Source organism: Salminus brasiliensis, chromosome 1 (assembly GCF_030463535.1).
Source record: "Salminus brasiliensis chromosome 1, fSalBra1.hap2, whole genome shotgun sequence".
Lineage (NCBI taxonomy): Eukaryota > Metazoa > Chordata > Actinopteri > Characiformes > Bryconidae > Salminus > Salminus brasiliensis.
Window position 1 is genome coordinate 91,845,050 of NC_132878.1, and position 27,890 is coordinate 91,872,939.

The window sequence follows — 27,890 nt, forward strand, 5'->3', positions numbered from 1 at the left end:
CTGATCTAACTCTGTTCTTTATCACACTGTGTCAGTGAGCTCGTCTGGAAATTGTTTTTTCCTGCTGCTCTGTCTGCACACCCGTCTTCACCGAGACTCTGATGAGGTGTTAACAGTGTTAAAAGATGTTCCAGAATACAAATATTCCTCTGTGTGATTTGAGGGTGGTGGTACACATACACACACACACACACACACACACGTGCTACTGTTACTATGTATTTTACGATTAGCTGTTGTCAGCCATTGCTGTGGCATACCTGTCGTCTCAGTCCAATTAGAGGTTCATTCCTCTAAATAACTACGACATTAAAGACTGAAACATGACCAGCTTCATCTCCAGCTTTACGTCCTTCACCCTCCAACTGATCATTCCTGTGGAAATCACATTATACTATACAGACAAAAGTATTTGGACACCTGCTCATTCACTGTTTCTTCAGGAATCCAGGGTATTAAAAAGAGTTGATCCTGCTTTTGTTGGAGTGACTGTCTCTACTGTCCAGGGAAGAAGGCCTTCTACTAGATTTTGGAGGAGCACTGCTGTGAGAATTTGATTGCATTCAGCAACAAGTGCATTGGATGGTGGATGATCACCAGCCCACCTCATCATCCCCCACTCCCAAACTCATCCCAAAATTATCGGCAGGAGAGCCAACCATCATTTCAAATGGGTGCAACGTTTGGACATATAGTGTAGAACCTTTCAGATGTTCTCCTGACTTTCCTGTTGACAACAAGATCCAAAAGGAAGTCCAGTGATGCTGCAAAATACAAAGTGGTTCTTCATATAGAACCGTGTATGTAAAACATTTGTGAGACTGAAGAATCTTTGATAAATTAATGAAGTACTTTTGAAACCTTTAAAAGGCTCCTTAGACTCACAAATATTGAAAAATGGTTCTTTATGGAACCAAAAAGTGGTTCCTCAATGGCATAATTCAAAGAACCCTTTGTAGCACCTTTATTTTTAAGAGTGTAGATATGATACAGAGTCAGAGTGTCTTCTCAGGCCTGCCAGAGGTTCAGTATCCTAAATATCAATGAAAATAATACCAGGAAACCCTGATTTAGGTCCTTCATCTACTAACTGATCATTCCTAATAATGAAAAGTCTCCCTTTAATGTGTTTGATACTGTATCTCCTCACTACTGGTATATGGAGGAATCCCAGTTCCAGTAGAAATCATCTTGGACTTGTTCTCTGATGTTCTGCTGCCATCTAGAGGAGAGAACGTGATCCTGATTTTTTTGTGTATCTTCATGTTGATGACAGGATTAAAGGGTCATTCCACCCAAGTTCCAACATCTGCTCATGATTTACTGGCATTCAGTAAATGTACTCTTGCTATAGAGATGTAGACTTGTTTGAAACATATCCCTGGCCCTAATCCTAACCCTAACCTCAACCCAAAACCTAATCCTAACTCTCACCCTGGTCTTAATCTTAACCCTAACCTCAACTCAAAATATAATCCTAACCTTAACCTTAACTCAAACATAATCCTAACCATAATTTTTGCTCTAATCCTAACCTTAACCTCAACCCAAACCTAATCCTAACTCTAATCCTGGCCCTAATCCTAACCTTAACCAGAATCCAAAACCTAATCCTAATCCTCATCCTGGCCCTAATCCTAATCCTAACCTTAACATCAACCTCAATCCAAAACCTAATATTTACCCCTTGTCCTGGCTCTTATCCTAATCCTAACCTTAACCTCAATCCAAAACCTAGTCCTAACCCTAATCCTGGCCCTAATCCTAACCTTAACTACAATTCAAAAGCTAATCCTAACTTTCACCCTGGTCTTAATCTTAACCTTAACCTCAACCCAAAACCTAATCCTAACCCTAATCCTGGCCCTAATCCTAACCTTAACCACAACCCAAAACCTAATCCTAACCCTCATCCTGGCCCTAATCCTAATCCTAACATTAACATCAACCTCAACCCAAAACCTAATATTTACCCCTTGCCCTGGCCCTTATCCTAACACTAACCTTAACCTCAATCCAAAACTTAATCCTAACTCTCACCGTGGTCTTAATCCTAACCCTAACCTCAACTCACAATATAATCCTAACCTTAACCTTTACTCAAACATAATCCTAACCATCATCTTTGCTCTAACACCAACCTTAACCTCAACCCAAAACCTAATCCTAACTCTAATCCTGGCCCAAATCCTAACCCTAACCTCAACCCAAAACCTAATCCTAACCCTCATCCTAACCCTAACCTCAACCCAAAACCTAATCCTAACCCTCATCCTGGCCCAAATCCTAATTTTAACCTCAACCCAAAACCTAATCCTAACCCTCATCCTGGCCAAAATCCTAACTTTAACCTCAACCCAAAACCTAATCCTAACCCTCATCCTAACCCTAACCTCAACCCAAAACCTAATCCTAACCCTCATCCTGGCCCAAATCCTAATTTTAACCTCAACCCAAAACCTAATCCTAACCCTCATCCTGGCCCAAATCCTAACTTTAACCTCAACCCAAAACCTAATCCTAACCCTCATCCTAACCCTAACCTCAACCCAAAACCTAATCCTAACCCTCATCCTGGCCCAAATCCTAACCCTAACCTCAACCCAAAACCTAATCCTAACCCTCATCCTGGCCCAAATCCTAACCCTAACCTCAACCCAAAACCTAATCCTAACCCTCATCATGTCCCTCATCCTAATTCTAACCTCAACCCAAAACCTAATTCTAACCCTAATCCTAACCCTAACCTCAACCCAAAACCTAATCCTAACCCTCATCATGTCCCTCATCCTAATTCTAACCTCAACCCAAAACCTAATTCTAACCCTAATCCTAACCCTAACCTCAACCCAAAACCTAATTCTAACCCTCATCATGTCCCTCATCCTAATTCTAACCTCAACCCAAAACCTAATCCTAACCCTCATCATGTCCCTCATCCTAACTTTAACCTCAACCCAAAACCTAATCCTAACCCTTACTCTGGCCCATTCATCTCAGTCTAATCCAGTTAAGCTCCAGTTCCAGACTGGTATCAGCAGCAGGTCTCTCAGGGGAACATCTACGGAACTCTGAGTCATATATTATTATTAACATACATATTTTATAAATATAAATAACATGAATACATCAATAAAGATTATTTTATTTAATGTGATAAAATATGTCGCAGAACTCCAGCTATGTAAGGAAAGTGTCGTGTTGCTGCTCTTCTTACTGATCATTTATAATATAATAAATAATATGAGAACAGTCCCTCCCCTCAGCACTGCACTGCTGGACACATCATGACGCAATCAGCGACCTGTGCGCATGCGCAGTGGCAGCAGCTGGCGAGAGAGTGACAGCTGAGAGAGAGAGAGAGAGAGAGAGAGAGAGAGAGAGAGAGAGAGATCAAAAGACGAGATGGATTAAAATACCCGCGGTGTGAAGGACACGACGGTAAGACACGATCGCTGATCACACACACACACACACACACACACACTCACACACACACACACTCACACACACACTCGCTGCAGTGTTGAGATATAGAGGCTTTAAGGCCGGGATGGAGAACTGGGCTGAAGGAGGAGCTATACTGGTGCGGTGCGGAAGGATGGAGATCTGCGCATTTGGCCTCGTTCAGCTCGGGTCTGTTCGGCTGCAGTGGGCTGAGGGGCCTCCATCCCCCTCCAGACTGAAGTGCTGAACTGGTGTAGTGCAGGCTGGGCTGGATTTACACCATGGACTGCAGACATTAAGGAGAGAGAGCTAAGGTTGTCATGCTAGATACCAGCATGATACTATGCTGGTCAAACTGGTTACGCTGGTTGACCAGCATAGGGTATGTTTTGTCTACCAGCATGACTAACCTCACCAGTATGACTAGGCTTGTAGGCCAGCCTGACCAGAGCTATGCAAAACAGTATTACTAAGCTTGTTGACCAGTATGACCAGTCTAACCGAACCATTCAACCAGCATTAACTTTAACTTGTCAACCAGTTTGACTAACCTGCTGATGAAAAACAGTCTGATTATCTTATTCTGGTCAGACTGGTTAAGCTGGTTGACCAGTTTAACTCTTGACCAGCATAGGGTATGTTTTGTCTACCAGTGTGACTAACCTCAACAGTATGACTAATCTTGTAGGCCAGCATGACCAGCCTGACCAGAGCTATGCAAAACAGTATTACTAAGCTTGTTGACCAGTATCACCATTCTAACCAAACCATTCAACCAGCATTAACTTTAACTGGTCAACCAGTTTGACTAACCTGCTGATGAAAAACAGTCTGGTTATCTTATGCTGGTCAAACTGGTTACGCTGGTTGACCAGCATAGGGTATGTTTTGTCTACCAGCATGACTAACCAGAGCTATGCAAAACAGTATTACTAAGCTTGTTGACCAGTATGACCAGTCTAACTGAACCATTCAACCAGCATTAATAAACTAGTCAACTTTGACTAACCTGCTGAAGTAAAGCAGACTGGCTAGCTTATGCTGGTCAAACTGGTTAATCTGGCTGACCAGTTTAACTCTTGACCAGCATAGGGTATGTTTTGACTAACCTCACCAGTATGACTAAGCTTGTAGGCCAACATGACCAGCCTGACCAGAGCTATGCAAACAGTATTACTAAGCTGGTTGACCAGTATCACCAGTCTAACGAACCATTCAACCAGCATTAACAAACTTGTCAACCAGTTTGACTAACCTGCTGAAGAAAAACAGTCTGGTTATCTTATTCTGGTCAGACTGGTTAAGCTGGTTGACCAGTTTAACTCTTGACCAGCATAGGGTATGTTTTGTCTACCAGTGTGACTAACCTCACCAGTATGACTAATCTTGTAGGCCAGCATGACCAGCCTGACCAGAGCTATGCAAAACAGTGTTACTAAGCTTGTTGACCAGTATCACCATTCTAACCAAACCAGAAGAAACAATGAATGAGCAGGTGTCCAAATACTTTTGTCTGTATAGTATAATGTGATTTCCACAGGAATGATCAGTTGGAGGGTGAAGGACGTAAAGCTGGAGATGAAGCTGGTCATGTTTCAGTCTTTAATGTCGTAGTTATTTAGAGGAATGAACCTCTAATTGGACTGAGACGACAGGTATGCCACAGCAATGGCTGACAACAGCTGACAACAGTGTCTGAATATTTTTGTCCATTACCAGCCTGACCAAAGCTATTCAAAACAGTATTACTAAGCTTGTTAACCATTATTACCAGTCTAACCAAACTGTTCAACCAGCATTAACAACCTAGTTAACCAGTATTTCTGCCCTGCTGAAAAAAAGCAGTGTGGGCATCTTATTCTGGTCAAACTGGTTAAGCTGGTTGACCAGTTTAACTCTTGACCAGCATAAGGTATGTTTTGTCTACCAGTGTGACTAACCTCAACAGTATGACTAATCTTGTAGGCCAGCATGACCAGCCTGACCAAAGCTATGCAAAACAGTATTACTAAGCTGGTTGACCAGTATGACCAGTCTAACCAAACCGTTCAACCAGCATTAACAAACTAGTCAACCAGTCTGACTAACCTGCTGGTTAATCTATTTAAACCAGTATGACCAAGGCTGTTGAACAGCATGGCCATCCTGACCGCACTGCTCCACCAGTATGACTAGACTGACCAACTGGTCAACCAGCTACATCAAACTAATAAACCAGTATGGCCAGCTTGACGACCAGCAAGTCTTGGTCAAGTTGGAGATGCCCATCAAACTGTGTGTTTTTTTGGCGTGTTTGTACCACAGCTATATACTATATGTCCAAATGTTTGTGGACACCCCTACTAATGATTGCATTCAGCTACTTGAAGTTGCATCCATTGCTGACACAGAAAACCAGACTTTCTTAAGCAGATAAACATGACCCTACCATCCTTAATGCCAGGCGTGGGCTAGAGGGGTATAAAGCCCCCCAGCATTGAGCTGTGGAGCAGTGGAGGAACTGTTCTCTGGAATGATCAGTGGTGCTCCTTCCAATACTTGATAGGATGATGAGGTGGGGTGGTGATTATCCAACATCCTGACCTCAAACTGGATGCAATCAAATGTTTAGAGCAATGCTCCTCCAACATCTAGTAGAAAGCCTTCTTCCCTTGACAGTAGCAGGATCAACTCTTTTTAATACCCTTGATTTTATCAGAAACAATGAATGAGGAGGTGTCCCAGTACTTTTGTCCATATAGTTTATATTTATTTATCTTAATTTGACCAGTTTATTACCAATACTGCTTCAATCTCTTGAACTATATATCAGCCATTCATCATTGCGTATCATCAGTCTGCGTTTGTCTGTTTATGTCTTATTCCTGTTTTCTATGTTTCAGGTTATTAGAAAACATGGACGGAGGAAACTAGTAAGTGTTCATAATTAGAACTCTTCAGTGTTCTCATCCATGAGGGGAATGTGTTTTAACATGCATTGGTCTTTTGCATACTGTTCCTGTACCTGCAGTGGGTTCCCCCGCGAGTACTTCGACCGCTTTGTCCAAAGCCAGGACTCATCTGTGGTGAACAAGTTCCAGCAGAAGTACTGGAAAACCAAACAGACGCTCATCAAAGTGACAGGGAAGAAAGAAGACGAGCATGTTGTTGCTTCAGACGCAGACCTGGATGCCAAACTTGAGGTGAGAGTTAGAGCCTTGTTGAAACAGCTGCGCCTGTTAGCACGAAGGGCCGTTAGAACGAAGGTCCATGTTACTGTTTAGCCCAGTGTTTACTCACCTCGTAACTGAGCAAAGTAGGATCACAATGAGACGGACGGACGGATTACTGAGACCAGCGTCATCGCACACTCTTAAAGCGACCAGTTCATGGAAACTGTGACAAATCATGAACCTCACACACTGTGCTTTCTTCATTCACACGACAAAATCCAGCAGAACCAAAAGAGAGCTGAAGAAAAGGCCAATTCCAAAGACCCCAACACCCCAAACCCTGTCCACTAGAGGAAGCCCTGGGCAAAGCTGGTGATATGGTAAACGCAGCAGCGACACCAGGAGATTATGGTGGTGTTGAGGCTGGAGATCAACTCATCACCTCCAGACTAGTTATGCTAGTTATGGGAATACGGGTTGCTATGTGAACAAGGCCTCCTGACCACAGCTATTCCTGTGGTCCTAAGATCTAACCAGCTGCAGTCTCTTAGTCTTTTAAGGCAAAATAACAGGGTGGTAAACAGACTTGTTAACTGAAAATCCAGCAGAACCAAAACAGAGCTGAAAAACAGGTACATTCCAAAGACCCCAACACCCCAAACCCTACCCACTAGAGAAAGCCCTATGCAAAGCTGGTAAAACACAGCAGTGACACCAGGAGATTATGATGGTGTTGAGGCTGGAGATCAATTTATCAACTCTAGACTAGTTATGCTAGTTATGGGAATACGGGTTGCTACGTGAACCAGGCCTCCTGACCACAGCTTTTCCTGTGGTCCTAAAAGCTAACCAGCTGCAGTTTCTTCATTTGGTTACAGCACATTGCACTGAGAGGGCCTTCTAAGGTGAAATAACAGGGTGGTAAACAGACTTGTTAACTGAAAATCCAGCAAAACCAAAAGAGAGCTGAAAAACAGGCCCAATTCCAAAGACCCCAACACCCCACCAGAATTTACATAAACCCTGCCCACTAGAGGAAGCCCAATGCAAAGCTGCTGAAACGGCGACTTCAGGAGGCTAAAGAGCAGCTCATGACTTTCAGACTCAGCTAGTTATGGGAATACAGGTTGCTACATGAACCAGGCCTCCTGACCTTAGCTTTTTCTGTGCCAGTGTCCGCTGAGGGAGAGCTTAAACTCCAAAACCTCAAAACTGTTACATCACAGTCTTGACTCCTTAAATTTACACCCTCAAATGGTAAAATTTGACAGCAACTTCGGGAGCATATTGTGGTGTTGATGCTGGAGAGACGCTTATCATCTCCAGACTCGGCTAGTTATGGGAATACGGGTTGCTACGTGAACCAGGCCTCCTGACCACAGCTTTTCTGTGGTCCTAAAAGCTAACCAGCTTCAGTCTCTTCCTTTGGTAACAGCACATTGCGCTGAGAGGACCTTCTAAGGTGAAATAACAGGGTGGTAAACAGACTTGTTAACTGAAAATCCAGCAGAACCAAAACAGTCAATTCCAAAGACCCCAACACCCCAAACCCTGTCCACTAGAGGAAGCCCTGGGCAAAGCTGGTGATATGGTAAACGCAGCAGCGACACCAGGAGATTATGGTGGTGTTGAGGCTGGAGATCAACTCATCACCTCCAGACTAGTTATGCTAGTTATGGGAATACGGGTTGCTACGTGAACCAGGCCTCCTGACCACAGCTATTCCTGTGGTCCTAAAATCTAACCAGCTGCAGTCTCTTAGTCTTTTAAGGCAAAATAACAGGGTGGTAAACAGACTTGTTAACTGAAAATCCAGCAGAACCAAAACAGAGCTGAAAAACAGGCCAATTCCAAAGACCCCAACACCCCACCAGAATTTACATAAACCCTGCCCACTAAAGGAAGCCCAGTGCAAAGCTGGTGATATGGTAAAACATGGCGGCGACTTTATGAGATTATGATCGTGTTTATACTGGAGATCAACTCTTCACCTCCAGACTAGCTAGTTATGGGAATATGGGTTGCTACAAGAACCACTAAAAGCTAACCAGCTACAGTCTCTTCATTGGGCAACAGCACACTGGACACAGGCATGTTTCCCTCTGAGCCAAAATAACAGGGTGATAAACAGGCTTGTACTTACGTTGTACTTACACCACCAACATTTCCATAACCCGCTCACTAAAGAAAGCCCTATGCAAAGCTGGGGAAACGACAGCCTCAGGAGGATATGATGGTGTTGATGCTAGAGATGATCTTCTGAAAATGAGCAAAATGAGACTGAAACTGAAACTGGCCAATTCCAAAACTCTAAAATCGTAAAACCTCATTAAATTTACATTTTATTTTATTTTAATTAAATTTTGGTAAAACGTGATGGCGACTTCAGGAGAATATGGTGTTGTTGATGCTGGAGATCAACTCCAGACTCTGCCAGTTATGCATGTTGCTACAGGGACCAGACCTCATGATCCCAGCTATTCCACAGAAAGGGAGTTAAACACTCATCAGGAGGGAAATTGCATTGGGTAATTTTTTTTACTGGTGAAACTTGAGAAAGCCAAACCCGGGGAAGTGAGTGCGGGCAGGGCTAAAAGCTCACTGGCTACAGGCTCTTCAGAGAGAAAACTAGCATGTTTCCTTCTAAGGCAAAATAACAGGGTGGTGAATAGGCTTGTTAAAATCCTTTTTGCCTTAACCACAGTCACATTTACTATTTATACAACAATCAAACAACAACGGCGATTACAGCACTGTATACGCTTGTCTGAGTGTAGCACGGTATCACCAGTTCTTCTGGAAATATACAATAAATAACCTACACAAATATAAAAACCCTACAGTCAAGTCAAATTTATTTGTATAGCACTTTTTACAACTGTTGTTGTCACAAAGCAGCTTTACATAATTACTAATTAGTTAAAGAAAAATAAATAACATAAAAAGACATGAAAAATTTAAGACCCCCAGTGAGCAAGTGACCTCCCTCAGAGCTCCTCCCTCCCCACAGTCATATACTGATCAGCCATAACATTAACCACTGACATACCGTGAATACCAATATTATCTGCTAATTTTGGCATCTGTCAAGGGTTGGGATCTACAAATTAGGCAGCAAGTGAACAGTCAGTTCTCAAAGGTGAAAAGGTTGTTAAAAGCAGGTAAAATGGTCAAGGGTACGAATCTGGGACCAGAACATCTCCAAAACATCAGGCAGGTCTTGTGGGGTGTTCCTGGTATGCAGTGGTCAGAATCCTTTCTTAGACCACTTTTGGTAGGTACTTACTGGTGAAGTGGCAACAGGGTCATCGGCACCTAAGGTTCATTGATGCGATCCATGGAGGACACCTTCAGAGGTGGTGTGGAGTCTATGCCCTGGCGGCTCAGAGCTGTTTTGGCAGCACGGTGGAACCTACTGGTGGTTTTAATGTTATGGCTGATCTGTGTAAATATCGCATATTATGAAAATGCTGAGCTGATCCTGTAACAAGTTTAGTCTGAAACCGCACACACTCACCCTGTAGTTAGCTGTGTGTTTTGTTACTCTAGGGTAGCAGAGTCAGTCTTTTAGTAGTGTAAGAATGATAGTGATGCTCATCTTTAGTGAAGGGCTTTGATATAACAGCTTTAAATGGGAAATTCTTCAGTCAATATCAACCTACTGATGATTTTTACTTTGATTTTGGAAGAGAAAAGTGGTATGCTGGTATTGAGTATAATAGATGTATTCATTTTTGGCTCCCTGGTCATCTGTTGTGACATGTCTGTTGTTTTGCATTGGTCACTGCAGGTGTTCCACTCGGTGCAGAGGACGTGCATGGAGCTCCTCAAAGTCATCGAACAGTACCAGAGAAGAATATGTTGTATGTTACTCCCAGTATCATTCCAGTTTCCTTTGAATGGAAGCCTTCAGCATTTGGAAAGAGTGGTTGGAATATGGCACTATGGTCTCTGAGTGGCACTGGTGTGCTTTAGTAAAGCTATTTCAGGGGGAATCCACCTCAATGCATCTATAACTGGATTATAGAAGTAAAAAGCAGAATAGCAGCAGTTTTACTGAGGTTTTGTCCTGGGCGTATAGAGGGCGTATATATTTATTATATCATTATTAAATGTTGTAATCGTGATAAACAATAGACTTTTTTCTGAGCATAGATCATGGGGATCTGCACAATTCAAATACTAAGTATGGGGTCAGTTTTTTGTCATGATACGGGTATTACGATATATTGCCGTTTTATTTAAATACGATTTTAGAAAAACTGTCATAGTATAAAAAATCTGAGTACCCTAAAAGTTAACTTTGTTTTCAATCAGAAAAGTGGGGTCCGAAAAAAGTGCACAACGCTGCCAACTAGTGGCCAGAGTTTAAATACAACATTAAATGAACCACTGTCTGACTCTTTTTACATGTAATCTATTCATTAATAATCAATACTGTGTTTTCAAGAATTCATACAGTATCTCAATACAAAATAATGTGGTAATTTCTCTTAATGCCCTTAATTGGGATATCAGTTTTTTTTATCTGCCGCTACTGGTGCATTTAGTCTGTCTTTAGTCAAAATATCATGATAAATATTGTGAATTGTGAAAGTGTCTTTAAATATTGTGACATAATATTTGTGCCATATCACCCAGCCGTATGGTCAAGTGCAACAAAATAGCAAATCCACCTCCTACTGTGTATTTAATATTGTCACAACAGTCACAATAAATTGAATGCAGTACTTGACTCTATATAATGTGCTTTTCCATGTCGTTCCCTCAGTTTTGTCTCAGGAGGAGAATGAGCTGGGCCGCTTCCTGCGCTCTCAGGGGTCCCAGGACAAAAGCCGTGCAGGAAAGATAATGCAGGCCACGGGAAAAGCCCTTTGCTTCTCTTCTCAGCAAAGGTCAGGTCTTTAGATGTAGTTCACTCTAAAGTTCATTAACTGATAAGATACATTCAGATTGATGCAGCTCAATCAATTGGATGGAGATCTGCAAACCGAATGAAATTGTTGAAAAGGAATACTCCACCCAAACATGACAGCGCAGAAAGGCTTATTACACTGAGGTGTATATCAGTAACTACAGGACCTTCTGTACAAACTAGTGGGGCTGTTCTCTGATAATAGATGTTTGTAATAACACTGCTGGTGGTCTATAGGCTATTTAAGGGGTTAATAGTGTACATTTTGTAATGCTGAAGTTATCATATTATTCAGTGAAGGACTAACCTCTTTTATTTTTAACCAAATTAAAATTCTCAGGTTGTTTTCAGTTAGAAAGAGAAAGACAGTTCAGCCTGTGTGTTGGTCAGGGTTCCCACACAACCCCTAAAATCTGGAAAAGCTCAAATTTAGAAACTATTGTTATCTAGTCATGGAAACTCCTAATAAAAAGTAGAAATATAGCTGAGATCCTGGTCAGATTAAGCCATTTTACAAAATGAGGGTCCTGTTTATGCATATTTAGCATTAATGCATGAGCAACACTATGTAGCATTCTTACCTTAAAATAAGAGCTTCAAAATCATGCTGATGCTCCACTGACTGTAACGGAATGAATGGCATCTTAATTGCTGCTACTCCAGGCTCAGCATGCTGCTAACTGCACTGTGTAACTATACTAAAGCTACTCTCTGGGTGAGCGCAGGAGCAAGAAATGCCAATTCTTGCATAATGCTGCAGTAAACCATTACCTATCTGCACAATTCAAATACTAAGTATGGGCCTTTTTTTATCACGATAATGGTATTACGATATATTGCAATTTTACTTAAACATGAATTTAGGAAAACTGTCGTAGTATAAAAAATCTTTTTATGGAGTACCATAAAAGTTAACTTTTTTTTCGATCAGAAAAGTGGGGTATGAAAAAAGTGCACAACACTGCCATGTAACCATGTGTGTAAGTGGAAAGTGATCTGGAAAAGTCCTGGAAAATGTTTTCCTAAAAACGGTGGAAACACTGGCTGGTGGAACGTAGGTCCAACATTTTTGTATTTAAGCAGCATTATGTAAAAAATTGCCATTTCTTGCTCAGAGGCTCCCCCTTCAGTCTGGACGTGGAATTAACACTTTGAGCCAACACTAAAGGACACGCTTTAAACATGCATTTCTGGACAAGTGAGAGATATAGAAGCATCACTGAAAGTAATATTAGTGATATTACAGAATTTTACAGAAATATTACACAGCGTCACACAGTCCCCAGGAACTTTTTCTTTCCACTTTGACCAAAGTTAGCAGTGTGTTAAACCCAAAGTAGCAAGGCTTGAGACGCTATTCTCCCTAATGCAGTCAGTGGAGCATCTACATGATCCTGAAGCTGCTGTTTTAAGGTGAAAATGCTACGTCATGTTGCTTTAAGCGTAGTCTTCAAAACTATTTATACAAACTAATCAGATCAAATTGAACTAATAGAACAGATATGCACAGTCCTAACTCAACTAAGTTCATTAAGGCACTGTCTGACCCTTTTATGTGTGACCTTGTTCTGTAGGCTGGCGTTGCGTGTCCCACTGTGCCGCCTGTATCAGGAGGTGGAGACTTTTCGCTACAGGGCCATCTCCGACACGTGGCTGACCGTGAACAGGATGGAACAGGCCAGGACGGAGTATCGGGGGGCACTGTTGTGGATGAAGGACGTGTCTCAGGAGCTGGACCCTGACACACACAAACAGATGGAGAAGTTCCGTAAGGTCAGACTCGCTGAGAAAACACTCGTATCAGAATTCGTGAAACACATACAGTCATGTGAACAAATTAGGACACCCCATTAAAAACCTTTGTGTTTTTGAACATTTAAAATAAAATGGGCATTTGATCTCCTCATTTGAACAATATTGAGAGATGACACCATTGGTTAAATGGAATGAATAGAAATATAGTTTTTGTGTGAGTAAAAGTTAGGACGCCTTATTTTCTAATAGCTGGGATTTCCCCTTGGCTTAGACTTATAGCCCTCTAGAGTTTTTCCCACTACTCCAGGCAGAATTCTTTCAGCTGTGTGATTTTCCTCAAGCAAATTCTAAAGAATTTACAGTGGATCCTATGATGAAGAGCTGGCCCCGCTGCAGCAAAGTACCTCACAATGCTTCACAACTGGTGTAAAGTTCTTGTGCTCAAATGCTGTGCCTGGTTTACACCAAATGTCTTCTCTTACAGTGTACAAATACATTGGTAGAAATACAGTAGAGCTGGGCAATATGACAATATTTTATCATATTGTGATAAATCTTGTTATCATGAAAGCAATAAGCTTTTCTAAGCATATGGAGGATACTGTTAGTACATAATAAACACTGATCAGCTGCAGGTTTCATTACTAACAGTCTAATTAGACTGGTTCAATTAGATAAAGAGCAGCAGATGTTGAATAAAAATCACTGTGTTCAGTACGAGAGAGTATCTGAACAGTAGTTTCTTAGAATCTGTTGCTACTGATGTTTTAAATCTGTGATTACATGTATCGTGATAAACATTGTGTAAAAAAAATCTTAAAATATTGTGATACAGTTGTTTTTTTTTTTACCATATCGCCCAGCCCTATTCTTACGGATCTGAAACACTTTGACAATGACCAAATAGTGATGGCTAGACAAGTCAGAACCTTGGTGTATGTTTCAGTATGCTGAGGTCAATACCTACCAAAAGTGCTCAGAGGAAGGACAACCGGTGAACCAGTGACCGGGTCATGAGCAGCCAAGGCTCACCAATGTGATCCATGGAGGTCCCACCTCACAGCTTACAGGATTTACAGGGTCTGCTGCTAACGTCCTGGTCGCCCCAGATCCCACAATACACCTTTAGAGGTCTTGTGGGGTCCACGCCTTGACGGGTCAGAAGTGTTTTAATGGCACGAGGGGAGCCTACACAATATCAGAATGATGGCTGATTTGGCTGAAGGTGTTTATTCTATATTAGACCTGCACCAGGACTTCTGATCATGTGAGCCATCACTAGTGGTGTAAGGCACCCCAGTGTGTGGGTGTTACCTGACCTTGTGAGATGCACAGTGTGGAGCTGTGGAGTCTGTTATTTGTATTTACTGTAATCATTTTAAACAGGAAGCCGTTCTCATGCTGAAACATCTTGTTCCTCCTCTGATCTCTTCTCGTCATGTTGCAGCTTTGAACTGTCAGACAGACTCTTTGCTTTCTGCAGGTTCAGGCGCAGGTGCGTCTCACCAAGACGAGCTTTGACAAGCTGAAGAACGATGTTTGTCAGAAGGTGGATTTACTGGGAGCCAGCCGATGTAACCTGCTCTCTCACGTTCTTACAAACTATCAGGTACATCGCTCTAACAGCAGACACCTGTGATAGCACCAGTCTGACCAGCACTGCTATTTTGGAAACACTTTATTTGAAGGCTACCCACCCAGGGACCTCTTAACACATAAATAAGCACTGAATAAGGACAGTATGTCTAAATGTTTGTGGACACCCCTTCTGATGAATGCATTTAGCTAAGTTACATTGCATCTATTGCTGATACTGATGTATAAAAGCACACATATAAAGCTTGTCTAGTCTGGAGCAGATAAATATGTACCTATTGGCTCTATGCCTAATGCCAGGCATGGGCTATAGAGGGGTATAACACCTCCAGCATGGAGCTGTAGCGCAGTGGACCTGTGTTCTCTGGAATGATGGTTGGCGCTCCATCCAGTATTTTGAGGAGAGTTGGGGAGTTGTGGATGAAGCAGGGTGGTGATCTAACTTACGCTCTTGTCGTTGAATGCAATCTAGTAGAAGGCCTACTTACATGGACAGTAGAGACAGTTACTTCAACAAAAGCAGCATAAGCTCTTTTTTTAATACCCTAGATTTCAGAAGAAGTGGTGAATGAGCAGGTGTCCCAATACTTTAGTCCATTTATCACTTGTAACATGTACTGTAGTAAGATTTAAAGTTGCTGTACATAAATCCACAACATTTCCACAGATGTCTTGTGTCTTTGTGTTTACTTCAGACCACGCTCTTACATTTCTGGGAGAAAACGTCTCACACCATGGCCGCCATCCACGAGAGCTTCAAAGGCTGCCAGCCGAGCGATCTCTCGACGCTTAAGGTGGGAGTACAAAAACTGGCCAAGTTTGTTTTATGTCATTCTTCATGTGTTTCTGAAGCATTTTGTGCAAACTCGGTAATGTGAGATAGCGAGAAATTTGTGCAGATCTAAAGTGGCGAGTTTGCTCATTGATCATTTTAAGCCAAAAGACACTGAGATATTATGTAAATATTTAAGTTTCAGAACACACCGCTCACTCTCCAGACCATACAGCCCTTATATGGAAACTAAGCAATGAAAACAGCCCCTCTGTTTTTGTGATGTCACAAAAAAACAATATATACAAAAAAACTATTTGCATATACCTGCCTATTCAGCCTACAGCAGTTTAGCTCCACCCATTCCCACTGAAGTTACGAGGGGGGTCCACTCAAAGAAAGGACTTGTGGTTCTGGAAAGAACTTTCTTGACAAAGTACCGAAGCGCAAAGACCGAAGACACCTAGCTAGATGTCCTGTGTACTTGCTATTGCACAATACAATGAGCCCAACAGTCTCTATTATCCAAAGCCAACCAGTTTAGCTAAGGCTACCACAGGAGGGTACAAGAGCCTCATGACATAACAGAACAAGCCATCGCTGTTTGTATTAAATGAACTAAGATCCAACAACTTTCCGACCCATTACTTACCATGTTGTTAAAAGCAGAACCAGGCTCTCCTCTTCCTCTTCCTCTTCTTCTTCCTCTTCCTCTTCTTTTTCTTTTGGGTTAATGGTGGTTGGCATTCAGAAGATCTAGCGTCTTAGGTTAATCCTGGTTATTTCCATTATTTCTCTTCAGCAAAAGTCACCATCCTCAGTTTGCAGCTGCAGTCATCTTTCCTTCTATCAGGACTAGTTGCCCCGGGACCGCTGCTGAAAAACATCCTGGTATCATGATGCTTCCACCACCAAGCTTCACTGTAGAGCTGGCATAGCCAGGTGATGAGTGGTTCCAGGTTTCCTCCAGACGTGACGCTTGGTATTCAGGCTAGAAATCTCATTTCTCATGGTTTGAGAGTCTCTCTAGGTGTCTTTTGGCCAACTCCAAGCGGGCTGTCATGTGCCTTCCATGTGGCCACTCTACCACAAAGCCGTGATTTGTGGAGTGCTGCCTGGATGCTGGTCTTCCATATGTTCCTTAAGGATACGCTGGAGCTCTGTCAGAGTGGCCCTCGGGTTCTTGCTCACCTCCCTGGTGATCGCTCAGTTCTTGGTGGTTCCAAACTTCTTCCATTTACGAATGATGGTGGTCACTGTTCTCTTTGGGGCCTGTAAAGCTGCAGCAATTTTTCTGTACCTTTCTTCAGATCATCTGTGCCTTGACACGATCCTGCTTCTGAGGTCTGCTGTAATTCCTTTGGACCTCATGGCTTGCAGTTTGCTCTAACATGCACTGTCAACTGTTAAAATGACCACAGGTTAGAGCTGGGCAATATGATGATATTTTATCATATCGTGATGAATTTTGTTATTATGATAATGTGCTTTTCTAGGCATCTGGAGGAGACTGTTAGTGCTTAATAAACACTGATCAGGTTTCATCACTAACAGTGTAATTAGACTGGTTTAATTAGATGATGAGCAGCAGATGTTATATATGAATCACTGTGTTCAGAACCGGAGAGGATCTGAATAGTAGTTTATAGGAATCTGTCACTACTGATGTTTTTAGTCTATGATTACATGTATTATGATATTGCAAAATAAAATATCTTGATAGTACAGTATTCATACCATATCGCCCAGCCCTACCACAGGTGGACAATTAATTTGTAAAAACATCTCAAGCAGCATCAGTGGAAACACAATGCACCTTAGCTCACTTTTGGGCATTATATTAAAGGGTGTGCACACTTCTATATGATATGATATTATACATTTTCATTTTAAACAAGTTATAAATGTAATAAATGTGTAAAAGCCTGCGTTCACTTTGTCAGTGTGGGCTGTTTTGTGTAGAATCAGGACAAAAAATGAGCTCAATCGATTGCAGAAAAGGTCTTTAAAAGGAGAAGGGGGTGTCCCGACTTTCCAGCTTGACTGTATATTAAAGGTCTTAAAGGCACACTAACAGAAACAGCCTGTGTAATTCTGAGCAGTTAAATGGGTTGAAAACAGTCTCATAAAAGCAAATGATGAGATTTCCTGCATTTTGAGACACAATTGTAATGTGTGGACCTCGGTAGGAGGACGGATTCTGTGTTGCACTGATCTTTTATCATGTTATCATAAATAGATTTGATATCGGATCAGCCCCTCCGTACTTGATGGCAATGGTCAAAAGCCGATCTGCACCAAGAGCCCTTCCAGCTTTAAGTACGGCTCGTCTCGACCCGGCATCCCTCAAAATCCACGGAAGACCAGGCTTTTTTCTGTCCTGCACCAAAGTGGCGGAACGAACTTCCCCTGGGTGTCCGAACAGCAGAGTCCAAAGCTCACTTTCTTCAAACCCAGACTGAAGACCCTCCTCTTCTGAGAATACGTGGGCGAATAGTAGAGTACTATGGTCTCCTTACTGAATTGTGTTTAGTAGAGTCTAAACTTAGAGGATCTTTGAATTTTTAGTCTATTTAAACTAGCTGAGGTTTTTCTTGGGTAAATAGTGAAGCACTTTTGTAAGTCGCTCTGGAGAAGAGCGTCTGCTAAATGCCTTAAATGTAAATGTAAATATCACCATTGTGTTTTTGTTATTGTAGATGCTGCAGAGCAAAGGATCCGATCAGGGAGCAAAGAAAAGGGTGAAGAAGAAAAACAGGGCAAAAACAGAGGAAGGGGAAACGAGTGCAATCACAGAAGATGTGTAAATAAAGTTCTCTCTGTTTGTCGGGTTATATTTCTTTACTGTTGTCTTTAATGCACTTATGTGAGGCTCATTTCCTTTTTTTTTCATCAGACTGATTTCAGTAGATGAAGAGGATCTAAACAAGGAGGCAAGTCAGTCAGGTAAACTGCTTCATGTACAATGAGCTACAAACCTGCAGCCTGCTCATTACAGTCTCATTACATATGGCCACCTATTCAGCCTACAGTAGTTTAGCTTGTCCATTCGCATGGACCCAGGACATGGGATGGTAGTGGAACTGCTTTTCGGTTAAACAGGGCAGCCAATCAGAACAAACGTCATTCACACAACATGTTAAAGGCACAAAGACAAAAACAGCCTGGTTGATGTTTTTTAAGGGATTTAAAGGGACCTTTAGAACCTCCTCTATAAGGAGCATAGGCACCTTACTTACTATAAACGGTTCTAAAAGGTGCTGACATAATGTTCCTGTGTGTGTGTACCCAGGCCCAGAGGAGGCACTGTCCGGCAGCGGTCAGGAAAAGGACAACCTGAGCCTGCTGAGCGAGATCTTGGGCTCCAGCTCACTGGAGGAGGAGGGTGATTTCTCGCGGGAGTGGAGAGAGGTATTTGGGGAAGACGAGTGTGTGGAGAGTGGTAGCACCAGCGGCACAGCAGGACTTGCAGATGTCCAGCTGGAGGAGGAGAAGGGTTCATTCTTTCTCCCATCACGCCTGCTGGACGAGAACTTCCACAACCTGCAGTCTGCAGTCTCAGGTACGGAGAGTGTTATTCAGTAGTCCTAAAGAGGAACCAACTTTTCTACGCTGCTTATATTTGTCTTAGGTTTTAGAGCTTTGAGCAGTTTATGGGTTTGTCCTGCAACCCTAACATAATGTGAAGGTCCTTTAAACTTTCTTCATGCTCACAAGTTTAGCTTGTCCATTTAGAGCGCAGCGATGAGGAGCCTTCATGTCTCCAGAATTTGGGGTGCAGAGCAAATGTCATTTACATGTAACATTTAAATGCACAGAGGCAAAAAAACAGCCTGGTTGATGTTTTAAGGCTGAAAAATGAAACAAAATCATAAAAAAAATTTAAAATCAGGTTTGGAGATCACTGAAGCCACATCAAGTGTATGGATATTTGTGTTGGACTAGCAAGATATACTTGCTAATGCTGCTATTACCAATGCTAATAATAATAATGTCTAATAATAATAATAATAATAATAAAGTAATAAAGATGTAACCTGAATATTACACATTTCGAGATAATACCCCTTCCATCACACCCTCCTTCCAGGCTGGGCTACAGGTAACCCACAGAGCACAGGAGGGCTAACCGAACAACCCACTGGAGCCAATCAGATCTCTTCTAAACCAAAGGCACGAGGTAAATGAAAAACTGCTGATATTGTGCAACAGATACATTCATTGGAATATATCCAGTATATTAATAAATATTGTCGCTGTCACACAAAAAAATAAATAACTTTTGAACATAATGTGATTCTGGCAAAATTATTTTCTTAAAATATAATGAGTGGACCAATAAAATGCTCCAAAATGACAATGAATCTATTAATAGTTAATAGTAAACAGGCCTGGACAAAAATGATGGTACACCTGAAAATAATGTGACCAAAGGGACATGTTAAATCAAGGTGTGTCCTCTAATTAGCATCACAGGTGTCTACAATCTTGTAATCAGTCAGTGGGCCTATATGTAGGGCTATAGTGCTGTTTGGTGACATGGTGTGTACCACACTCAACATGGACCAGAGGAAGTGAAGGATAGAATTGTCTCAGGAGATTAGAAAGAAAATTATAGACAATCATGTTGAAGGTAAAGATCTTCTCCAAGCAGCTTGATGTTCCTGTGACTACAGTTACACATATTATTCAGAAATTTAAGATCCATGGGACTGTATTCAACCTCCCTGGACGTGGCCGCAGGAGGAAAATTGATGACAAATCAAAGAGACTGATAATACGAATGGTAACAAAAGAGCCCAGAAAAACTTCTAAAGAAATTAAAGGTGAACTTCAAGCGCAAGGAACATCAGTGTCAGATCGCCCCATCCGTCATTGTTTGAGCCAAAGTGGACTTCATGGGAGATGACCAAGGAGGACACCATTGTTAAAAACAAATCATTAAAAGGCCAGACTGGAATCTGCCAAACTACATGTTGACAAGCCTCAAAGCTTCTGGGAGAATGTCCTATAGACAGATGAGACAAAAATGGAACTTTTTCCAAGGTACATCAGCTCTATGTTCACATATGGAAAAATGAAGCATATCAAGAAAAGAACACTGTCCCTACTGTGAAACATGGAGGAGGCTCTGTTATGTTCTGGGGCTGCTTTGCTGCATCTGGCACAGGGTGTCTTGAATCTGTGCAGGGTACAATGAAATCTCAAGACTATCAAGGGATTCTAGAGAGAAAAGTGCTGCTCAGTGTCGGAAAGCTTGGTCTCAGTCGCAGGTCATGGGTCTTGCAACAGGATAATAACCCAAAACACAGATAAAAACAGCCAAGAATGGCTAAGAGGAAAACATTGGACTATTCTGAAGTGGCCTTCTATAAGCCCTGACCTAAATCCTATTGAGCATCTTTGGAAGGAGCTGAAACATGCTGTCTGGAAAAGGCACCCTTTAAACCTGAGACAACTGGAGCAGTTTGCTCATGAGGAGTTGGCCAAAATACCTGCTGAGAGGTGCAGAAGTCTCATTGACAGTTACAGGAATCGTTTGCAGTGATTGCCTCAAAAGGTTGTGCAACAAGATATTAAGTTAAGAGTACCATCATTTCTGTCCAGACCTGTTTCATAAGTTGATTTTTTAAATAATTCTGTTGAAGCATGGTTGAAAAGCAATGTCTGACTTTCATTGGTTAATTTTCATAACATTTTTATTTATTACTTTTGTCAGATTCAAGTTATTTTTGTTATTTTTGGGGTTTTTCTTTCATTAACCAAGGGGTACCAACAATTTTGTCCACGTGTGTATATGCACCATAAGTCCAAATGTTTGTGGACACCCCTTCTAATGAATGCATTTAGCTACTTTAGGTTGCAACCATTGCACCCATGACACAGATGTGCAAATTCACACACACATCCTGCCTAGTCCCTGTAGAGAAGTATAGCTAATAGAATAGGACTCTCTGGAGCAGATAAACATGAACCTAATGGCTCCATGCTGCTTAATGCTAGGTGTGGGCCAGAGGGCTATAAAGCACCCCAGCATTGAGCTGTGGAGCAGTGGAAAGCTAGTACTCCTTCCAAAATGTTTGGGATGAGTTGGGGAGTTGAGGATTGGGTGGGATGGTGATCATCCATGCTGTTCTCATAAATGCTTATGTCACTGAATGCAATCAGAAACACACAGCAATGCATCAACCATGCTGGACAGTAGACAGTTGGTATGAATGAGCAGGTGTCCCAATACTTTTGTTCATACAGTGTATATACACACACACATGCCCATATGCAGTATTCATAGCCTTGAATAACTGCTACTAGTTAGTGATAAGTGACACCTACACTTGGTGTTCACGATGGTTCTGTGTTAATTTTTGGTTCTACGGAAAAAAAGTCACTACTTGATTCTTTATCACATCCGTTCTAAATTTACTATGCTTTTATTATTTTATATATATATATATATATATATATATATATATATATGTACATTTTTTACTTTTATTTTTCTATGCAGATACCCCCGGAACAATAAAGGATCGCTCGGCGTGGTTCAACCTCTTTGCTGACTTGGATCCTCTGACCAATCCAGATGCAGTGGGAAGAACAGACAAGGAGCACGAGCTGAACACAGCATAAACACCACAGAAATTCCAGGACCTATCTGCCTATCTACTTATCTATCCATCTCCACCTGCTACAGTGCACAAAGGACAGATAGGACCTCTGCAGATGCTTTTTTTTGTAGTTGCATGAAGATTTCTTTACACTGTAACGGATATCCTTAAACCTGGACTGGTGGATCAGATCTGTGAGGCAAAGGATGCTGAGACCATTGCCTTCATCAGAAACCACCCAGGTCTCTTCCCTGTTTCTATATCTGTGCCAATATTTCAGTTCTTTTGGAGATCGTAGCCCAATGTCTTTTGGTGTGTTAATATGGTATATTTTGAGCTATGTTTCTTAGTTGAAGGACACTTCTGAAGATAGGAGGCCCAAATCCTGGGGAGAACACAAGGAACCTGGTTCATAAATGAGATCAGGCTTTAGGAAAGTGCTTTCTGTTTGCTCATGCTGTGTTAAGGGGAATTCCACTGACTTTTTCTGACTAATTCTTTATAGCTCAGTTGGACAGAGTGCCAGAGTTTGTGACATGGTTCTCTGGAGAGAAACTTTACAGTGGTGGTGACCGGAACCAGAGGTCCAGTTGTCTACAACACAAATACATCCATTTTATTTGATATCCAAACCCACCAGTAGGGTTGGTATGGGATGGTAGGAGATTTTATCAGTCTGATAACCGGCTCAGAAAATATCAGCATCACTGTATTTTACAGTTGTTATTATTATTTTTATAATATTATATTTATTTATATTTATTTATTATAATTATTTTTAATAATATGGTTATTGATATAGTTATAATAATAATAATTACTAATTACAATAATAATATCAGATACAATGACCCTTATATGTATGAAAACAAAGGTTTTTTTAACTGAACAAAAGCTTTACTATAGATAAAAGTTTTATCTATTTTATAATTGGAGTATATGTAAAAAGTCTCCTTAAAAATTATTTAACAATAAATTATCAATAAGTTAAATAAACAAAAATAAATTGTATCAAGCTAATGATTCTTTTATTTATGGACTAATCTGCTGATTATTTTTTCTATTAATCGATTGGTATTTTTTTAAACTCAGAAAATAGTAAGAAAGTGGTGGAATCCTCTGGTCGGCTACATTTGTACCGAACACAAATAAATAAATAATAAATAATTAAGTAAATAAATAAATTTTAATCAAATTTCATGGTACACCTAAAACCACTACCACCCGACCGACCAGTGCAGATAAACGTGTCTTAGTTTTATATGTAATATTAATGATGATAAAATAGTGGCAAATATGAACAACTTTTTCTTTGGGGGCTATTTTGACTCAAAACACCCTGCATGTACCCCTCCACCATGAAGGCACTTAACTTCATTTATTTTAAGGTAGGCTATTATTGTTATTTCTATTTCACATAACTTTCTGCAATTCCTTAGATATATGGTTCCGTGCACCACCACTGTACACCAAACCACTCTGATTGAGTCTGTTTACATCTGAATTATTTAATAACACACAATATTTGGAAATATGATGGAGTAACACAAGCACTACAGGTGGAGGAGCCACATCCTGAGCAGTCCATGAAGTTTCTGAAACACGTAATATGTGAAAAAATGTCAATATCATTCAATATCAAACTATGAACAAGGTTCCTATTTTTGGAAATATGGATCATTCACGTGTAAAAATTATATCTACATATATTTTCCAAGTGCTATATTTAAAGTATAATTCACATATTTATTGCATTATCATTCAAACCAATGCTGCAGAACGTAAGCCTTAAATCTGACAGTGCTTTAGGCTGGAAGTTGAGCCAAAACCTTGGTTAAAGGCCTATATTAGGAGTTTTTGCCTTAGCTGGTGTGAGTCAGGATATTTCTAGGCCTGTGTGCTGGGTGTCTTTTTAATGTAGGATATTAACAGTCGTAGTTCTGTTCTCACAAGAGCTAAAAAATCGAATATATCGTCACTGTCACGCAAAAACCTTCAAACCAAAAGTCCAGAACTCATTTTGGAGCATTTCTATTGGTTCGTTCATCATGAAAATCTGACAATGTAAAAAAGAATAGGAAGCTAATAGGAATTTTGCGCAACAGCAACGATATACAGCTTTGGCCAGTTTAGCTTTGTGAATGCAGATATTTGAACTGATGGTGACCTACTATTTAAGGCCATAGCTGATCATTTTGGGCTCTGGGTTCTGGTCCACATGAACTAGCCCAGAGTGTTGTCCCAATTCCAACAATCTTCTCAATAAATGTTTATGTTGAATATAGTACACCCTTAGTGCATATAAAGAAATGGCAAGATGATTAACACTTGAATTTGCTACTGGCAGAGTGCCAGGTCCTCGTGATTAAGGACGTCCATCTAAATTCCGACTGCAGACACTGTTTAGCGAAATAAATCTTAGTTTATTCCCACACCATCAGAACAATTTCAATATAGGTAAAAAAAAAAAAAAAACATAAGAAAACAAAGCTAGCTATTTTGTCTTGTACTATTGCTTTTTGTATCCTCCAGGTAAAGCTATACCACTCATACATAAATAAATGTGAACAATATAAAAAGCATGTATGTATAACACATTAAAAAATGTTTAACGTAGTTTTTTCTGAGTCTAAATTCATTCAGTTTCCCATTTAGCTAGAAACCCACCCAACATGTGCATTACAGATGTTTAATAAGCCAAAAAGGACAGTAGTAAAATGCAGAAAACTCAATTCTGGCCTTGGACATTATACAAGTGCTACAGTGTGAAAAAAGGATCAGAAAAAAATCTTTAACAATGTATTTTGTTGAGAATTTTATATATACATTTTTCATTTTCAAAGTTCCCGATGTCCCAATGACACTAGAAGGGTAAAGACTTAACACACGTCTCCTCCCATACATGCAAAGCCATCCACCCCCTCTTTTCAAACTGCCGCTGATGCAGCATCACCAGGCAGCCGACACGCTTGGAGCGAAGACTCGGGTCCTCAGCTCCACCGCACCAGCTAACAGATGCCTGTGCCGGCCAACATCGTTTCCTCACCATTTCCAAGTCATATTTTAGTTTCTGTGTAATTAAGCGGTTTAGACTAAAGTCCAGCTGCTTGCTGTGGTGTGAAATCCACTGCTAGAGAAATGTAGAGAGTCTGAATTATTCAAGGTGGTGGTGAATGGAATCAGATATTTAGAGATATTCAATGCCTCCAAAACCTCCATAAACATCTATAATCTATAAAAATGGTTATGAATACATTGTTTGATAGCCAAGCCATTTTAGAATACGGTCTCTGACCCAAACTGTAAATATTACATTTTAAAAAATGATCCCCCAAAAAAACTTTGAATATTTATTTCATTTATTTGAACTAAATTTGTTGATTTGTTATTTTTCTGCCAGTTTGGTGCTGCTAATTAACACCCGCAACCCCCACCACCCGTCCGTAGCGCCCCCTAGCACTAGCAATGCTCTCAACATTAGAAGGGTAGAAACGTTACTATGTTTTCTGCAATACATGGAAAGCCAGACATCGCCTCTTTTCCTAGTAAAGTTAAAGGTGCATGTATTTGTCACTACACTGCACAGCAAAATGTGTCCTCCGCATTTAACCCATCTGTGGTAGTGAACACACACACACTAGTGATCTAGGGGCAGTGAGTACACACACACCCAGAGCGGTGGGCAGCCAACTCCAGCGCCCAGGGAGCAGAGAGGGTAAAGGGCCTTGCTCAAGGGCCCAACAGTAGCAGCTTGCAGAGCCCGGGAATCGAACCCAGAACCTTGTTATCGATAGCCCGGCACTCTAACCACTGAGCCACCACTGCCCCATAGTGCTGCCAATGTGGCATTGCCGGGCAGCAGACAGGCTCAGTGGTCCCCAGTACCACCGCACCAGTTAACAGGGGAGAGCACCATCTATTTACCCGAAGGCAATTGTGCCCTCTCTGACTCCTTCCGCTGATGGCAAAGCATTAGGCAGTGCATTAGACTGCTGAGCCACTCTGAACCCCTATTTATTTATTTATTTATTTATTAATTAATTTATTTAACCATCTGTAACATTGCACATAAAAACACTCAGAAGACACTTGAAGGATCACTGGTGAGTTTGGATAGTAAATAAAATGGCTATTTTTGTATTGTAGGTGCCAAGACTGGTTTTATTCACCACCACTGAAGAAATCAGAGTTTCTCTACAATTAACAATTTCACACCAAACCCCTGACTGGCTTTGCTTACATCTCAACCATAAAATTATGCAGAAATCTGGAAAAATCATGGATTGTCTCATAAAATGACGTTTTGTCAAGGTTTTCTCATGACAACAAAGATATATCTCATATAATAACAGTCTTTTTAAGAACACGCCAATTCCGAAACAGTCGCTGCTTCGTTTACTTAAGTAAAGTATGAGAAGGTCAGGTGACTGGAGGGACTTCCAGCCATCCATGTAACCAGTAGTATGTCTTTTTAAACTTGACCTGTAGACGTGTACTGCAGAGGACAATCCATGAGTCCGTCCACAGGCATCATCTCTCGCCCTCTGCTTGACTGATTAGCAGTGGAGTGTCCTGTATGAGCTGAAGCAGTGTGAAGGCGGGCTCTCCTGCCCTCCAGCCTGTTTAAAATGACCCACGAGCTGACCGCTCTGGGAGTCGGGCCAACAGTCTGAGGGAAAGAATGAGGAGCTTGGCTGTCTTACAGGACAGAAGGGTCCTGAGCCGGTCGGGATGAAGCTCACTTTGTTTCGGTCAGGGCAGGAGAAGACGGGGAAGCCTTTTGACCTACAAGGGTTGGAGAAAGAAACCACTTCAACAGAACTGACCACTTTAACGGAAACCCCCCACCTTGCTATAGTACAACTAGAAACCGAAGACCATCTAGTAGCTGTATAGTTACAGCCATTCTCTAGCCCTCCATCAGTGACTGCTGTTGAGCAACTCTCGGCTGGATACATACGTTTAGGTGTTGGACCCCAGCAACACCACTGTGCCTGACACTCATACCATAAGCTACCACACCACTACAATATCAGTGTCACTGCTGTGGTAAGAAGGTCCACCACTCAAATATTATCTGGCTAACAGTGACCCTGTGGTCACAAATATAGAAAGGGGTTGGTAAACTGTGCAGCAGCAGATGGGCTACAGTCTGTACACCTATACAGTGGAGCTATTAGGTAGGTGGATGGAGAGTTGCCATTGGAAGGTTTATGCTATAAGTTGGCCACTTCATTAGGAATACTGATGACTCACAAAGTCTCTTCAAACACCTTGATCTTCTCACAGCCCTCAGGAGGAACCCGTTTGAAGATGAAGCTGTTGTTGGGTTTAGGGGAACTGGCCAGCGGGGGCAGCGGTGAGCTGCTCTCATTTGCTGAAAACAGAACAAAGGTACAACCCAACATTAACTATATAACTATATAATGAGGGGCTAAAGAGTGTCAAAAATATGCAAATAAATTACAAAATATTTAATTAATAATTTATTTATTATTAATTCATATATAACAATGATTTATTTGTTTGGAACCAGACAATCTTTCCAATAAATAAATGAAATCAAATATTAGCATCAAAATATTAATTAGTAAAAAGAGGCTGTATTATATAGGCATTATGTATTTGATAGTCCAACAACATTA

The 27,890-nt window shown here is 41.2% G+C and overlaps 2 protein-coding genes across 4 annotated transcripts in view; one reads left to right on the forward strand and one right to left on the reverse strand.

The window, feature by feature from the left end:
- The first annotated feature begins 3,327 nt into the window (after positions 1–3,327).
- Positions 3,328–24,861, forward strand: ica1 (islet cell autoantigen 1). 3 transcript variants are annotated; one of them, XM_072692411.1, is made up of 13 exons: positions 3,328–3,441; positions 6,330–6,359; positions 6,458–6,629; positions 10,390–10,462; positions 11,371–11,494; positions 13,089–13,287; positions 14,753–14,878; positions 15,561–15,659; positions 18,337–18,440; positions 18,534–18,583; positions 18,930–19,199; positions 19,728–19,817; positions 22,146–24,861. In XM_072692411.1, the coding sequence occupies exons 2-13, from the start codon at positions 6,343–6,345 to the stop codon at positions 22,265–22,267; spliced, it is 1,446 nt and encodes a 481-aa protein (XP_072548512.1). In that variant the 5' UTR covers positions 3,328–3,441; positions 6,330–6,342; the 3' UTR covers positions 22,268–24,861. The 3 variants fall into 3 exon arrangements, with proteins under 3 accessions (XP_072548512.1, XP_072548513.1, XP_072548514.1); XM_072692412.1 differs by lacking the exon at positions 3,328–3,441 and adding an exon at positions 3,458–3,761; XM_072692413.1 differs by lacking the exon at positions 3,328–3,441 and adding an exon at positions 5,009–5,102.
- glcci1b (glucocorticoid induced 1b) overlaps positions 24,679–27,890 on the reverse strand; it is a 37,788-nt gene continuing 34,576 nt past the window's right edge. Inside the window, exons 7-8 of the mRNA XM_072692415.1 lie at positions 27,502–27,622; positions 24,679–27,030 (exon numbers count right to left, since the gene is read on the reverse strand). Of these exons, the coding sequence (XP_072548516.1) occupies positions 26,802–27,030; positions 27,502–27,622 (350 nt within the window). The 3' untranslated portion in view covers positions 24,679–26,801. The remainder of the gene's footprint in view (positions 27,031–27,501; positions 27,623–27,890) is intronic.